This window comes from Schistocerca nitens, chromosome 12 (genome assembly GCF_023898315.1).
Source record: "Schistocerca nitens isolate TAMUIC-IGC-003100 chromosome 12, iqSchNite1.1, whole genome shotgun sequence".
NCBI lineage: Eukaryota > Metazoa > Arthropoda > Insecta > Orthoptera > Acrididae > Schistocerca > Schistocerca nitens.
In genome coordinates this window covers 26,882,001-26,899,077 of record NC_064625.1, presented here as the reverse complement: position 1 = coordinate 26,899,077, position 17,077 = coordinate 26,882,001, and the positions used below count along the sequence as shown (strand labels likewise).

The 17,077-nt window shown below is 41.2% G+C and overlaps 1 protein-coding gene across 2 annotated transcripts in view; it reads right to left on the bottom strand.

Moving 5' to 3' along the window:
* Window positions 1-17,077, bottom strand: part of LOC126214853 (F-box/LRR-repeat protein 2-like) — a 121,662-nt gene that overhangs the window by 54,070 nt on the left and 50,515 nt on the right. For both annotated transcript variants that reach the window (XM_049941487.1, XM_049941488.1), the window contains 2 exons: window positions 14,320-14,370; window positions 5,975-6,146 (listed from right to left, as the gene is read on the bottom strand). In XM_049941487.1, the coding sequence (XP_049797444.1) occupies window positions 5,975-6,146; window positions 14,320-14,370 (223 nt within the window). The remainder of the gene's footprint in view (window positions 1-5,974; window positions 6,147-14,319; window positions 14,371-17,077) is intronic.

Here is a 17,077-nt window from a genome sequence, read left to right as displayed (position 1 = left end):
AGGAGCACATCCCAGAACTGCAGAAACGCCTTAACAAATCTGTTTGCAAATCGAGTGTTAGCAGACATAGGCAACATAAAAATGAAAAAGCTTGCATACTTTCATTCCATAAAGTCATATGGTATAATATTTTGGGGTAAATCTTCAAATGAAACAAAAGTTTTCAGAGTCCAAAAGCGTGTAATACGTATTATTTGTGGAGTAAATTCACGGACGTCCTACAGAAACCTCTTCAAAGAACTGGGTATACTAACTACTGCCTCTCAGTATATTTACTCCTTAATGAAATTTGTTGTAAATAATATATCTCTTTTTCCAACAAACAACTCAGTTCATACATACAATACCAGGAACAAAAATGATCTACACAAGGACTTAAAAGCACTTACTTTAGTTCAAAAAGAGGTCCGCTACTCAGGAACACTCAGCTTCAATAATTTGCCAGCAAACATAAAAATTTTAGTTACAAATAAAGATCAGTTTAAAAGGAGCCTGAAAGACTTACTAGTGGCCAACTCCTACTCCATTGACGAAATTTTTAATAGAAACAAATGATGTATTGTATTTATTCATACTATTAGTATTGTTATTTCAGCTTAAAAAAAAAACAGACATGTTCCACATCCACGAGGATCTCCTCAGCACGGATCTATGGAAAGAAAAACTAATCTAATCTGGGTGAAGCCGTGGGTTTTACGACGACACGATAAAAGCATTCAACAAAACTTCTTACGTGAGCTTACAGTGGAAGACGTCAAGTGGTACATCAATTACTTAAGAATGGATGAGCATACATTCCTGTTTGTGCTCAGTGAACTGTATCCTCATATCACAAAGCACAATATTCACTTAAGAACTGCTACATCTTCAGAAGACAGGCTCACTGTAACACTCTGATTCCTTGCTACAGGAGAGGGTTATGTTATGTTATGTTATGTTATGTTATGTTAGGTTACGTTAGGTTAGGTTAGGTTAGGTTAGGTTAGGTCAGGTCTCGTCTCCAATCTTCTTATTTTATTTTTGTATTCAGGGTGCCTCACGTTGTAAAGCACCTCATCAGCTTCATACACCTCTACTAATTTTGTAGTTGTCGGCACACACCAATTGTATTTACCGGCAATGTGTATAAAAACACTACAGACGACAGAACGCTGCAGCGATGCTAGCGCTCCATGTGGTAACATGTCACATTGCAGTGTACAGAAGACAAGCGATTTCTTTGATCAAATCTACAGTGAGGCCCTAGATTTGATCAAATATTGGATGACATTTGACAAAGTTCCTATTACACCATCAAATATCTTTGACAAAGATTTTGGACAAAGATATTTGACAAAGAAATTTGATAGTGTAATACCAGCCTAACGCAGGCTAGAAGTAAGATACAAATACAAAACTTGTGTCGAATTGTTTACAACTATCAAAGTTTTTTTTTCTGTTTTAGGTTCGCAGTACGTAAGTACTGGAAGAGGTGCAGTGCCCAAGAAGCCATGTTAACCAATCAGGAGAAGGCTCAGTGTGTCCTGTGGTACCATGAGACACGATCACCAACCACAGTGCAGACACACTTCCAGACAACATTGGGAAGGAATCCACCTGATGTGAAGAGCATTAAAGCCTGGTATGAGAAGTTCAAGAACACAGGATCGGTTGCTGACCTTCCAAGGTCTGGTTGACCAAGAACCTCAGCAGACAGGGTGGAAGTTGTAAGGCAGTCTTTTCTGAGAAGTCCGAAGAAATCGGTGCACAGGGCCTCACGTGAATTACAAATGCCAAAAAGCTCTCTCCATGACATTTTACACAAACGTTTATTGTTTTGTGCATACGAAGTGCAAATTGTTCAGGCCTCGTAGCCCAATGACAGTACACGTCGATATGACTTAGCGGTCGAAATGCTATCAAGTATTGAGGACGATGATGGTTATCTCAGACGAATTGCCTTTTCCGATGAAGCAACCTTTTTTGTCAGTGCAGTAGTCAATCACCATAATGTGCGCATTTGGGGTTCACAACCCCCTGGCGAGGTCATGGAGTGCACCAGAGGCAGTCCAAAGGTGAATGTTTGGTGCACGCTATTGCACGATTGAATTATCGGGCCATTCTTCTTCGCTGAGGCTGCCATCACATCTGCAGTGTATCTGGACATGTTGCAACTGTATGCTGTTCCTCAGCTGCTTCAGTTATCACCCCGATGTCTTGTTTCAGCAAGCCGGTGCACTGCCTCATTGGGGTTTGTACGTCCGTGCCTATCTCGATATGACCTTTCCTGGGCGATGGATTGGACGTGATGGGCCAATGGTTTGGCCTCCACATTCTCCTGACATAACCCCATTAGACTTCTTTTTATGGGGTTATGTCAAGGACGAGGTCTACTGAACATGTGTACCAGATCTTGAAACCCTGCGGCAACGGATAACCACAGTCGTTGAATCGATCCCTCCAGTAATGTTGGATAATGTGTGGACAGAAATTGAATATCGCCTAGATGTGCTAGGTGCTATCAAGTGTGCTCATGTGGAAGTTTACTGATGTGTGAAAAAAACTTTGATAGTTTGTAAACAATTAGACACCAGTTTCATATTTGTATCTTACTTCTAGCCTGAGTTATCAATTTATGTAATCAGGGAAAGACTTTTCGGACACCCTGTAAGTTATGGGCAAAATGGGTGACAGGGGCTAGCCACCACTCCTCGTAGGATTAATCTTGAGTCTTTACCGTGTATAAGAAACAGTAAAATACGGAAGAGAAAAGAATGAGATGAAAACAAGGAGTGCAACAGGGTCATTCCCTCTAACCCTCTCTTTTTAACATCTATACTACAATGTCCTTAAAATTTGGATTGGAAATTAGATAATTATCCAGCAACTAAATTAAATAAACACAATAATCTAACTGCTCAGCTATTCACAGACAATAAAGTAACAATACAAGAATGTGAAAATGACCTCCAGTTAACAGCAGACCTCCTAAGCCAAATACATGTAGAACACAAGCCAACCTATCAAGGTTAACAGCCAATGTGATTGGAAAAATTAACAGGCAACAAACTAACTGAACAATTGTCACAATTTAGGCTGCAACACTAGTCATGATTATGGCACAAATGAAAAGCTGCAATAAACACAACACTTAGCTACAAAACCCGAAAAAGACACAAAAATTAAATTTTATAAAACTACAGCAATATCAATACTACGCCATGGAATGCTGCTGGATAAATAAAAATAAAGAAGGCAACAAAATACAAGTGTCAAGGATAAGATCCTTGAGGAGAGTAACGGGCTACAAGACATTCAATAAAGAACTGTGAGGGAACAGTTTTTGCATTTAATTCCTGGAAGAAAACTAAGTGCTGGACCGAGACTCTAACTCGGGACCTTTGCCTTCCATGGGCAACTGCTCTACCATTGACATGCTGAACCACAACTCACATGTCCTCATGCTTCGCAGGAGGGCTTCTGTGAAGTCTGGATGGTAGGAGACGAGGTACTGGCAGAAGTAATGCTGTGAGGATAGGTCGTCAGTTGTGCTCGGGTAACTCAGTCGGTGGAGTACTTGCCTGCCAAAACCAAAGGTCTTGAGTTCGAGTCTCAGTCTAGCACCCAGTTTTGATCTGCCAAGAACGTTCAGAACAGAAGTGATTGCTTAGAAAATTGGCTTTAAGTCTCTAAACTCAAATTACAAATTTAGGAAAGTAATGGAATCTACCTCCCTACACGACCAATAGTGATATTTTGTCAGTAACATGTTTTTTTGGGGTTTGGGGGATGGTCCCAGGTTTAATTTTCAGCCTAAGTTTCATCTCTTGCTGCATGATAAACATTCTGACTGTGGACACAGGTTTTTAAAATTCTCTAGCAATTATCAATTTGAGATGCAAATACTCTGAATACTTTTCTGGTAGATATGGTAAAGTAGGCCTATTTGTTACTGAAGCGAGTTATCTTCAGTTATAATTAACACAGAATTACTACAGCTACAATTTTGTACACTGCTCTACTGATGGAGTAGATATTGTGGGTTTGGCATGGGGTGCGTGCGCTATCTGCTGATGGTATTTCTTTGTGGAGCTTACCAAGGTGATTGTGACTGTGTGTGAGATCCGTGTAGGTAATTTTGCATCAATTCCTATCATACAGTACTGGTGATGTATGCTTTTAACACATCAGATCTTCACTTACAATTTCAGTGTGCCATAGCTACATTTGCATTTTATTTACTTCTGGCATGTTGACAATATAGTTGTGTAACATTACACTATATCAGTGCCAAATGTATCTCACTACAGAGTAGGTTCTGATAAAAAAAAAGTAAGAATCTAAAATAACACATTTCTGACAACCACACACAATGTGTTAAACATAAAATATACATTGAAGCACCAAAGAAACATATACGCTTGTGCATTCAAGTATGTAAACAGGCAGAATACGACACTATGGTTGGTAATGTCTATATAAGATGAGAAGTGTCTGGCGTTGTTGGATCGCTTACTGCTGCTACAATGGTAGGTTATCAAAATTTAAACAACATAATGTTATAGTCCGCACATCTGCGATGGAACACAGCATCTCTGAGGTAGCAATGAAGTGGGGATTTTCCCATACAAGCATTTCACGAGTGTACCATGAATATCAGGAATCTGATAAAACATCAAATCTCCAACATCACTGTGGGCGGAGAAAGAACCTGCTGGAATGGGACCGGCAACGACTGAAGAGCATCATTCAACATGACAGAAGTGCAACCCTTCCATAAATTGTTGCAGATGTGAATGCTGGGCCATCAACAAGTGTAAGTGGGTGAACCACTCAATTAACCATCATCAATATGGGCTTACAGAGCCAAAGGCACACTCATGTACCCTTGATGAACGCATAGCACAAAGCTTTACGCCTCGTCTGGGCCCCGTCGACACTGACAATGGATTGTTGATGACTGGAAACATGTTGCCTGGTTGGACAAGTCTCATCTCAAATTGTATCGAGCAAATGGATGTGTGTGGGTATAGAGACAACCTCATGAATCCATGGACCCTGCATTTCAGCAGGGGACTGTTCAAGCCGTGGAGGCTCCGTAATGGTGTGGGGCATGTGCAGCTGGAGTGATATGGGACCTCTGATACGTCTAGATACGACTCTGACATATGTACGCATCCTGTCCGATCACCTGCATCCATTCATGTCCATTCCAACAGACTTGGGCAATTCCAGGAGGGCAATGCAAAGCCTCACACATCCAGAAATGCTACAGAGTGGCTCCAGGAACACCCTTCTGAGTTTAAACATTTCCCCAGACATGAACATTATTGAGCGTATCTGGGATGCCTTGTAACATGCTGTTTAGAAGAGACTCCACCTGCTCGTACTCTTATAGATTTATGGACAGACTTACAATTCATGATGTCAGTTTCCTCCAGCACTACTTCAGACATAAGTCGAGTCCATGCCATGCCATGTTGCGGCACTTCTGCATGCTCGTGGGGGCCCTACACGATATTAGGCAGGTGTGCCAGTTTCTTTGGCTCTTCAGTGTGCATAAGATACAAAGGAATTACAGATATTGGCTGCAAGTGGGCACTGATTGAAACAAATGGGGACAGTTGAAAATGTGTGCTGGACTGGGATTTGAATGCAAGCCTCCTGCTTACTTGGTAGTTGCTATGACCACAGTGACCAGATACAGTGGTCACTGTAACCGCACAGACTACCCTAGAATGCCTCCCATCACACCCAAATTCTCAACTTATCTACACACTACTAATGTAGTGACCCTTGCCCATTACCCTCATTACTTGCAGCATTTCACCGATTCCATTAAGTCTGAGCCTGGCGCACATCCGCACTGAATAGATCAATGGCCGTATCCCCTTTGAAAAGTGTAATTCCTTTGTGCCTCAATTCATAATGGCTGGTAAATATAAATAAGACTAACAACAAGCATCAACACTCAGACGCAAAAACTGATACTTACTGGGTAGTTGATCCTCTGCAAGCTAACCAGGGACAGCTCGGAAAGTCTATGGCAACTGGTATACAGGGCTCTGATAACACAAGGTGAGACAGGTTGCAGCATACGCACTTTCCGTAGATCCGGAGCATTGGGGAGAAACTCTATCGCCTCCCGGTCAGTTGCGCCAAACTGCCTGTCACAAAATTAGTTGATAACACATTAACACTTGTTTGTCAAGTGCCACCCGTAGTATCAGGAGATGGCCATTGTAGGCCAAAACCGGTTACGATAGTATCATAAAAAAGTGATTGTGTCAAAAATAAAAAATAATACATTACATAATAATGACATCTAATTCCTTAATAGTACCTCCAATATGTCCGAATGCACTTTCCATACACATTGTCAATATTCTGAAGTGAAATATCTGTAGCTTCTACAATGATATCTATCTTGTACACGAATCCAGAAGCAAATATGTTTCAAAATCTTTCTTTAAAGAGAATGGTAATAATGTGTGGTGGAGCAGAGAAACTAATGCTAACTTTCTGAAATTCCAATTTCTTCAGATAGTAATAGAACATAAGGGCTCACAAGAAATGAGTAAGAAACACCCGTTACTGGGGCAAAGGACAGGCAGCATGGCAAGCCAACAATGTAAAGTTACAGCTGACAGCCATTTTTTTAAATCACATACAGTGGTCATGTGAATTGTGTGTGTGTGTGTGTGTGTGTGTGTGTGTGTGTGTGTGTGTGTGCGTGTGCCCGAAAGCTTACTTGTTTAGCAGTCTCTTTGTTGTGCCTTTTTGTGTCAGCATCTCCACAATATGGGGAGTAGCAGCATTCGCGATACTGTCAATAACTTAAATGCCCTAGATAAGCAGAAAATTTTCCGAAAAACTGCTCAGGTTTAACATGAAAATATTTTTAGAGCAGAGTACACCAAATGTTTTAACATATTGTACATGTGCCCCAGTTACTGGTTAACGCCTATGCAGTTAAGGACAAACTGAGTCATCTTTTAATGTTTGTCAAATGGCGACAACTGTCATTCCTGAGCCAGGTCACTGCCGGAAAGACGGCAACAATTACGCTTCATAATACAGCATATCCCGCTCCTCCCCACATGAACCACGGACCCTGCCGTTGGTGGGGAGGCTTGTGTACCTCAGCAATACAGATAGCCGTACTGTAGGTGCAACCACAACAGAGGGCTATCTGTTGTTCATCAGCAGAAAGAAAGCTGGCATTCTGTGGATCGGAGTGTGGAATGTCAAATCCCTTAACTGGGCAGATAGGTTAGAAAATTTAAAAAGGGAAATGGATAGGTTGAAGTAAGATATATTGGGAATTGGTGAAGTTCAGTGGCACGAGGGACAAGACCTCTGGTCAGGTGAATACAGGGTTATAAATACAAAATCAAATAACGGTAATGCGGGAGTGGGTTTAATAATGAATAAAAAAACAGGAATGTGGATAAACTACTACGCACAGCGTAGTGACGGCATTATTGTAGCCAAGGTAGATGAAGCCCACGCCTACCACAATAGTACAAGCTTATATGCTAACTAGCTCCACAGGTGAAAAGATTGAAGAAATGTATGATGAGATAAAAGACATAACTCATATAGTTACGGGAGACAAAAATTTAGTAGTCATGGAGGACTGGAATGCAATTGTAGGAAAAGCAAGAGAAGGCAAAATAGTAAGTGAATATGGACTGGGGTAAGGAATGAAAGGGGAATCTGCCTGGTAGAATTTTGCACAGAGCATAGCTAACACTTGGTTTAAGAATCATGAACAAAGGTTGTATACATGGATGAGGCCTGGAGACACTGGAAGGTTTCAGATAGATTATGTAATGGTAAGACAGAGATTTAGGAACCAGGTTTTTAATCGTAAGACATTTCCAGGAGCAATGTGGACTTTGACCATAATTGATTGGTTATGAACTGTAGACTGAAACTGAAGAAACTGCAAAAAGGTAGGAATTTAAGGAGATGGGACCTGAATAAACTGAAAGAACCAGAGGTTATAATGAGTTTCAGAGAGAGTATTAAGGAACAATTGACAGGAACAGGGAAAAGAAATACAGTAGAAAAAGAATGGGTAGCTTTCAAAGATGAAATAGTGAAGGCAGCAGAGGATCAAGTAGGTAAAAAGAAGAGGGCTAGTAGAAATCCTTGGGTAACAGAAAAGATATTGAATTTTTTGACAAATGGATAAAATACAAAAATGCCACAAATGAAGCAGGCAAAAAGGAATACAAACATTTCAAGAATGAGATCAACAGGAAGTGCAAAATGGCTAAGCAGAGATGGTTAGAGGGCAAATGTAACGATGTGGAAGCATGTATCACTAGGGGGTAAGATAGATAATGCCTACAGGAAAATTGAAGAGATCTATGGGGAAAAGAGAACCACTTGTATGATATGAAAAACCCATCCGAAGCAAAGACGGGAAAGCAGAAAGGTGAAAGGAGTATATAGAAGGTCTATACAAGGGTGATGTGCTTGAGGGCAATATAATGGAAATGGAAGAGAATGCAGATGAAGATGAAATGGGAGATATGATACTGCATGAAGAATTTGACAGAGCACTGAAAGATCTAAGTTGAAACAGGGCCCTGGAAGTAGACAATATCGCATTAGAACTGCTGATAGCCTTGGGAGAGTCAGCCCTGACAAAACTCTTCCATCTGGTGAGCAAGATGTATGAGACAGGCGAGATACCCTCAGACATCAAGAAGAATTTCAATCCCAAAGAAAGCAGGTGTTGACAGGTGTGAAAATTACCAAATTATCAGTTTAATAAGTCACAATTGCAAAGTACTAACACAAATTCTTGATGGACGAATGGAAAAACTGGTAGAAGCCAACCTCAGTGAAGACCAGTTTCGATTTCGTACAAATGTTGGAACATGTGAGGCAATACTGACCCCATGACTTATCTTAGAACACAGATTAAAGAAAGGCAAACCTACGTTTCTAGCATTTATAGAATCAGAGAAAGCTTTTGATCATGTTGACAGGAATACTCTCTTTCAAATTCTGAAGGTGGCAGGGGTAAAATACAGGTAGCAAAAGGCTATTGACAATTTGTACAGAACCAGTGAGAAGAGTCGAGGGGCATGAAAGGTAAGCAGTGGTTGAGAAGGGAGTGAGACAGGGTTGTAGCTTATCCCCAGTGTTATTCTGTCTGTATATAGAGCAAGCAGTAAAGAAAACATAAGAAAAATTGGGAATAGGAATTGAAATCCATGGAGAAGAAATAAAAACTTTGGTGTTTGCCAATGACATGGTAATTCTGTCAGAGACAGCAAACGACCTGGAAGAGCAGCTGAACAGAATGGTTGGTTGGTTGGTTGAAGAGAGGGGGAAGGGACCAACAGCTACGTCATTGATTCCTTGTTCTGAATAAAACAATGCCACAAGAGTGAGAATAAAACAAGCAAGAGTGACAACACAAAATGGAGAGAAAGGAAAAATCACAAGAACGACGGATGGGTAACAAACACTTAAATGGAAAAAAAGGGGAGAAGAAAACCACAGAAATGCAAGGAACAGGTAGAAGAGATTAAAACGACAAAACAGATTACCATGGCTGGCTGACCATGAGAATAGAAAGGAGAAGCCAGCCACTCTGCAACACATTAAAACCTCCACCCTAAAAGCACTAGGGTGGAGGACACAGAAGGACAAAGGACATGTGGTAAAATTTAGGTCAAATGATAAAACCTACCCTCACAAATAAAACATAAAACTAAATTAGCCAATGAGGCGTTGTCAGATATAATTAGCGACAATGAGAGTGGGAACTGAAGATTTCGTCGCACGGCAGTCAAAGTGGGACAGTGCACCAGAATATGGGCCACTGTCAACCGGGCACCGCATTGACACTGAGGCTGGTCTTCACGGCGCAGGAGGTACCCATAGGTCGCCCAAGCTTGACCAATGCGGTGCCGGCAGAGAACCACGGAGTCCCTGCGAGAGGCCCGCATGGAGGACTGCACACATTCGTCGTCTCCTTAATGGCACACAGTTTGTTGTGTGTACTGAGACTACGCCATTCCGTCTCCCAAAGACGAAAAACCTGGCGGCGTAAAAACGAACCCAAGTCAGTTATTGGAATGCCGATCTCCAGAAGCGGTTTCCATGTATCCTGTTTAGCCAGCCTGTCAGCAAGTTTGTTGCCTGGGATTCCAATGTGTCCTGGGGTCCACACAAACACCACTGAACGACAGTTTGTTGCTGGTAGGAGCCCCCGGTGTAAAGCCTGTCCCACGCACCCTCCCACCACCACCTACTCCAGTCTGTAACCCAGAAGGTGTACACGATCAAAGGCAGAGCCACGTGTGAAAGCACCCACGTGATTTACCAACTGACCTGCCTACACTGTGAAGCCTTCTATGTGGGGATGACCAGCAACAAACTGTCCATTCGCATGAACGGACACAGGCAGACAGTGTTTGTTGGTAATGAGGATCACCCTGTGGCTAAACATGCCTTGGTGCACGGCCAGCACATCTTGACACAGTGTTACACCGGCCGGGTTATCTGGATACTTCCCACTGACACCAACCTATCAGAACTCCAGAGATGGGAACTTGCCCTTCAATATATTCTCTCTTCCCATTACCCACCAGGCCTCAACCTCCGCTAATTTCAAGTTGCCGCCCCTCGTACATCACTTGTCATTCAACAACATCTTTGCCTCTCAGGGTGTTTATGACCCGGGACATCCAGGAGATCCAGGAAAAAACTGGGAATTTTTTTGTCTGGGAGAACTTTTTAGAATTCCGGGAACTTTTCCTTGTTTTAGTTAGCAGATAAATTTTTGTGATTTTGACTGGTAAGAACCGATACTCTAACGAAGAATATTACTGTATCCCGCTTCTGCAGAATAATGCTACAGCAAAAAAACAAACGAGAGAAAAATACGAAAATAAAACTTAAGTCGCAAAGGAAATGCGCCATATACAACAAAACACACTGCTCATACAAGCGTCTGACAACCAAAGTGTGTCAAAGGCTTCAGGAAGAATATGCAGTGCTTCCTAACAACAAATTGCCTCCGATGAGCGTGACACGACAGCTGTTTACATTTGAGCAGTTGGGGGGCGGGCTCTTGCGCATGCGCAGTTGAGTCGCCTATGAATAGTACCTTCTCCCACTTCTGGCTACAGATGTGTGGCTGGACGCCACTATCAACATTGCTGCGGTTCAGAAATATCGTAGATCCAGGGCTGATGCACAGAGCAGTCTGAGTTGTAGTTGGGAGCTGGGTAGTCTCCACGTGACACGAGTTTACATTTAGTGATTTTGCTGTTTCCTCTTCGTTTATTGCTCTCACATTAAATGAAAACAAAACGGATTTCTGTGGCCGGGAGCTACCAAATGAATTAAAATACGTTTGCATAATTACGCAAGGCTAAAATATGTTGTTAGTTTCAGGTTGTATTTCCACCTTTCTGACAGTCCAGAATTAATCACCTTGCAGAACAATGAAGTTATTTTTGTCGGTTTGCTAAAGAGATTTGGTTTTTATTAATATTTTGCACTGAGACAGTCAATTTATTTGAAACGAAGTGTTTAATTTCACACTGTTGGCTAGTTTCAACCGTTCGCTGCATTTCAAGTGCACGTGTGGCATTATGCCATAATAAAGAACCAAACACGAGAATACAGTACTGATACTCAAGAAAATTTACATCCGAATCCGACCATACGATTGTGTACTTTAAGCCGAATTATGCATTTTAGTATAGTTCACGAAATTCCAATGCTCCTGAAGTATCCTTTGATGTCTTATTTCTTTTATGACATAATGCAAGATCTTTTAATATTTTACACGTACCAACATGCAGGCTTCCTGCGTCATCATAGCTGTGCAGGTGTAGTGACACCTGTTATCTGGCGCTCTCTGGCAACCAGTGAAACAAACCAATTTTCTAACACATCACGGGAAAATATTGTGAATGGTGGTTTGAAAAGTGTTACTTTCAAAGTAAATTTCCTTTTACGCAAGATGAACTATGTGCGAGAATGTACGACGAATGTCTTAAATCACAGAGCGTTTGACTCTCATTTAAAAATCAACTCTTTGAGGACGACCATCTACAAGAATTTCGAGCCCAGAAGATCAGACATTTACATCGTTATTAAAAATTTTGTGATGTATCACATTTGTGTGATGTATCTTAAAGTGTAGCACGTGCAAAATGATCAGCATTATATGTGGAAGCTTAGCTTCTCTTGCAGCTTATTAATCTTCGAGACCAATTTTATATGTGAACACTTTGTTTTTCTTATAGCAAAACTATGTATATTAATTTAAGCCATAAACTTTTCTTTTTTGTGTTCGCGCTACTTAAGAGTGATCTTGCTATTGGCTGACTACGTCACGTGTCCTATGCTGTCATCAGCTGGCGAGATCACGTGACATGAGCTATGACTGGCTTACAAAAGCGCGTCGCAATCTCGATTTCATTGCTTCGGAAAGTAACATGCAGTGTTTGGTGGATTTCAAATTTATGCCTCCGTAAAGCGAAGAAATGCAGCGTACATGTTGCTGCACATCAAAGATCTTCCCAAAACGTGTTTTTTCCCTCCTAGGTTTCGTTTTCTGAAGTGCCGGCAAATTCTACGTCTGTGTAGAAAACCATAAACATTCTAAGTATTGATCAGTTTTACAGTGCCGAGGAAAAGTATACTGTCATTTAACACGGAAAAAGTGTATTTTCACCCGGGAGAAAGTGTATTTTCAACCGGGAAATCCGGGAATTTCTTTTCCTTGTCCACGTATACACCCTGCCTCTGTACTTCTGCCTTGACAGACATCTCTGCCCAACCTCTTTGCATTTACACATGTCTGTCTGTGTTTGTATATGCGCGCACGCGCGTGTGCATACCTATCCTTTTTTCCCCCTAAGGTAAGTCTTTCCGCTCCCGGGATTGGAATGACTCCTTACCCCCTCCCTTAAAACCCACATCCTTTCGTCTTTCCCTCTCCGTCCCTCTTTCCTGATGAAGCAACCTTGAAGAGGACTGTTAATCTGTATCTAGTGGAAAGCTTGTTGCTAGGCCGTCACTCAGAACATATTGTTACATTTAACGAAAACTGCTATTTTAGTGATAAAACTGAGTAAAGTACGTGTAAGAGTTGCCAAACATTTATGTATACAAATTTTCTGGAAGTGAAGAATAGAAATATCTTGTTTTTGGAAAAGGAGGTGAACTTCATTGTCGTGGACGGCTATCAATCGACAGAACTGTAAGTGTACAAAGTTCCCTAAAATACAGGAAAGGAAAAGCATTCTCTATAGTTTTCACTCAATTCATAAAAACCTCTCATAATTTCTTAATAACAGTAATTGGATTTTGTTCTTGTTTTTTAGTATGGTGCTGAACTCCACTGACCAATTTTGATGAAGCAGGACATGTAGTTTGAAGGAAGCTTGTGTGCCAAGCAATCTCCTTTTCTCATGAAAAGGAAATTGCTGTTTGATCTTATTTACTTATAACAGTGGTCCTTAGGTATGAAAAGCTACGAAAACTTGGGCTAAAAGCCATCTGCAATACGGCCAAGTAAGCAACAGAGTTGTATTTTAAATCTTAATGAACAATAACTTCCTCCAATACGTCACCAACCGGTGTAGAAGCTGATCATTTAAGGAAGCAGCAACCAAAATTCAAGTACCATTTACATCTTAAAATAAAGTCTCAATCAAAAATCAATCAATCTCTCTCTCTCTCTCTCTCTCTCTCTCTCTCTCTCTCTCTCTCCAAACACATATATAAATATTCATATTATTATGATAAAAGTCATTTTACAAACATCAAGTATAGATTTAAGTGTCAGGAAGTCTCTTATGCAGGCATCTGTAGAGAGTGTAGCCATTTATGTAAGTGAAACATGGGTGATAAACAGTTTAGAAACAAAGAGAAGAGAATATAAGCTTTTGAAATGTGGTGCTACAGAAGAATGCTGAATATTAGATGAGTAGATCACATAACTAATGAGGAGGCACTGAATAGAATTGGAGAGAAGAGGAATTTGTGGTACACTTTGACATTCTGAGACATCAAGGGATCAACAATTTGGTACTGGAGGGAAGTGTGGAGAGTAAAAATTATGGAGGGAGACCAAGAGATTAATACACTACGCAGATTCAGAAGCAGGTAAGTTGCAGTAGTTATTTAGAGATAAAGAGTCTCGTGCAAATAAATAGGTAACACAAATTTTTCACTCTTTTTTAAAATTTTAATTAATGTGGTCCCATGGGAGCTGAAGAAATGTCAGATTGTGTCACTACTTAATTCATAATAAGCAGATATAATCATTTTAAAAAGCAATAAATGGCTCACCTGGCGCGGTGGTGTCCACGTAAAGTATCACGCGGTCTAACCGATGGACAGCTGCAAACCAAAAAGTTGTTTTCAAACATCCACTTCACTGGGGTAAATTTTAAAATTCATATAAGAATTAATTACAGCAGTATATGAGGTGTGTTCAAAAAGAAACCAAACTTTTGAAATAGCGCACAAACCAGCTGAGAGCTCGCTGCCGCTCCTGCAGTGGGCCTGGTGACAGGTTTAGACAACAACCTGCCATCTGTCTCTGTCACTTGGACCATTAGCAAGCGAACCAAAGCCGCTGAAGTAAGCATGTGTATAGCTTGCTCATTGTATTAGTGCAATAAAGGAGCTTTAAGAACAACGCTTTAAGAACTCAGTCGCCGCAGTCCGCTATTCCACCAGCGAGGGCGCTGCCGACAGGCAGTGTGGTTCAACTATCAAGTTTTTGAGGCATGCACAGAATAGTTACAGTACGCTATATATTGCGGAATGGAGGACGTTTTCGCCAGTCTGCGACGGCTCACCTGAAGATGACTGGCAGGTGCCCAGCCGAAATATCATGCGAAGTATTGAACGACGACCGGCTGCAAGCCCGAAATTTGTTTGAACAGTCAATTCACCGGGAAAATTTTAAAATTCACACAGAGAAATTTTGCCTACAAACTTAGCGAAACTTTCACAGAGACATTTCAAATGCTTAGCCAAGCATATGAGGAGGACTGTATAAGTGGCATGCAGTGCTACGCACGGTTTAAATGCAACAGGGCAGAATGTCGGCTTGTGACGGTTCCAAGTCTGGACGCCCTTCCTCATCAACTGATAATAGCCATGTGGATAGCATTCATGCCGTGATACGCAAAAATCGTGATTTAACTGTTTGGCAAGTTGGTGAGGAGGTGGGCATCAACGTAGGACCGTGCCATCAAATTTTGAGCGAAAAACTTAAGATGCGTCATGTCAGTGCAACATTCCTACAGCATTTGTTGACTGAAGATTAGAAACAGATCCGTGTCGAAATGTGCGAGGAACTGCTTGCTGCCGTTAATGACAATGAAAACTTTCTGCAGAACATCATAACAGACAACGAGACACGGGTGTATGGCTATGAACTATGATGCTGAAACAAGGATGCGGTTGTCACAGTTGGTCGAAGATCAAGGTGGTGTTGGTTGCGTTTTTTGACTACAAAGGCATAATCCATCATGAATTCGTGCCACGTGGTCAGAAGGTAAACAAGGAAGTCTACCAGGGAACACCTGCGTGCATGAAGGATGCTGCGCACAGGAAGAGGTCTCATTTTGGGGAAAACCAGAATAGAATGTTGCATCGTGACAATGTGCCAGCTCATGTGTCACTCCTTATCTGCAGCTATCTAGCAAACCACAACATTCCTGTTGCGCACCATCCGCCGTAGGCTTTTTCCTGTTTCCCAAACTGAAAAAAAAAAAAAATTGCGCACAATCCCACAAAATGTGTTCCAGGAGGCATTCCATAACTGGAGGAAATGATGAGAACGGTGTATTGCCAGCAGAGGGGACTATTTTGAAGGGGACGGTGCTTAAAATGTTATACAATCAGCAATAAAGCTGATACGGCAATAGTTTGGTCTCTTTTTGAACACACCTGTAAACAACACAGTGGTAGGCTCTGGACTATTGGGAGCAGCTCCTGTACTGAATAAAATCAGTGTGGCACAATGAAGCCTACAAACTTAAGATTTGAAACTCTGGGGCACATCATCCCATTTTTCAGTTCTGCTGAACACTTGCTCGAAATTAAGCCTGCAGAACTCTGTACAACTTTGTGTACAATGGTTAAAGAAGTTTTATTGAGATGCAAATCGTGTTTTGGCTAGTGTTCACTAGAATGAGTCTGCATCATTAATCACAAATCCTATGAGGCAGTGTATGAACAGAGTTGGCATTCTAAGACGCTCTAACAACCCCTTCTACTACCAATCATTTTGACTATCTTTTCTTTGCTAAGTACATCTTTTAGAACTGCCACATAACATGATACCACGTGATAATACAGCGAACATATGAAAGTGAACAACCTTTAACATATTACTGTCAGAGATAGCAGAGACTATTCTTATGCCAACAAAAGAAATCATTTATTCATAATATAATGTAATTGGATAGCTTACTCTACTCACCCAGTGGCAGCAGGAGAACATACTAAATCAAGGTAAAGAAATTTTCAAGTTTTTGGAACCAGTGGCTCCTTCTAGCAGAAGGGTTGAAGGCGAAGGAAGAGGGGCTATTCTTATGCCAACAAAAGAAATCATTTATTCATAATATAATGTAATTGGATAGCTTACTCTACTCACCCAGTGGCAGCAGGAGAATATACTCAATCAAGGTAAAGAAATTTTCAAGTTTTTGGAACCAGTGGTTCCTTCTAGCAGAAGGGTTGAAGGTGAAGGAAGAGGGGAGAAAGGAAAGGACTGTTGACATTTCAGAAATGGAAGAGTTCAGAAAAGTTGCACAGAACACTTGCTCAAAGGAGATTTACTGAATAGGATGAAAAGCAAAGACTTCTCCCAACTTTCCACCTTTCCAAAACCTCACCAGTCGTTTTTCTCCATCCTTTTCCTTCTCCTTCGGTCCTTTTGCCCAGAGGAGGAGCCACTGGCTTCTAAAACTTGCAAATCTCTACACCTTTGTGTCTGTGTTCTCCTATCATTGCTTGGTGAGTAGATTTATCTATCCAGTAAAAGGAGATTTCTTATAGTAGAGATGGCACTGGTTTTGAACCAAAATTG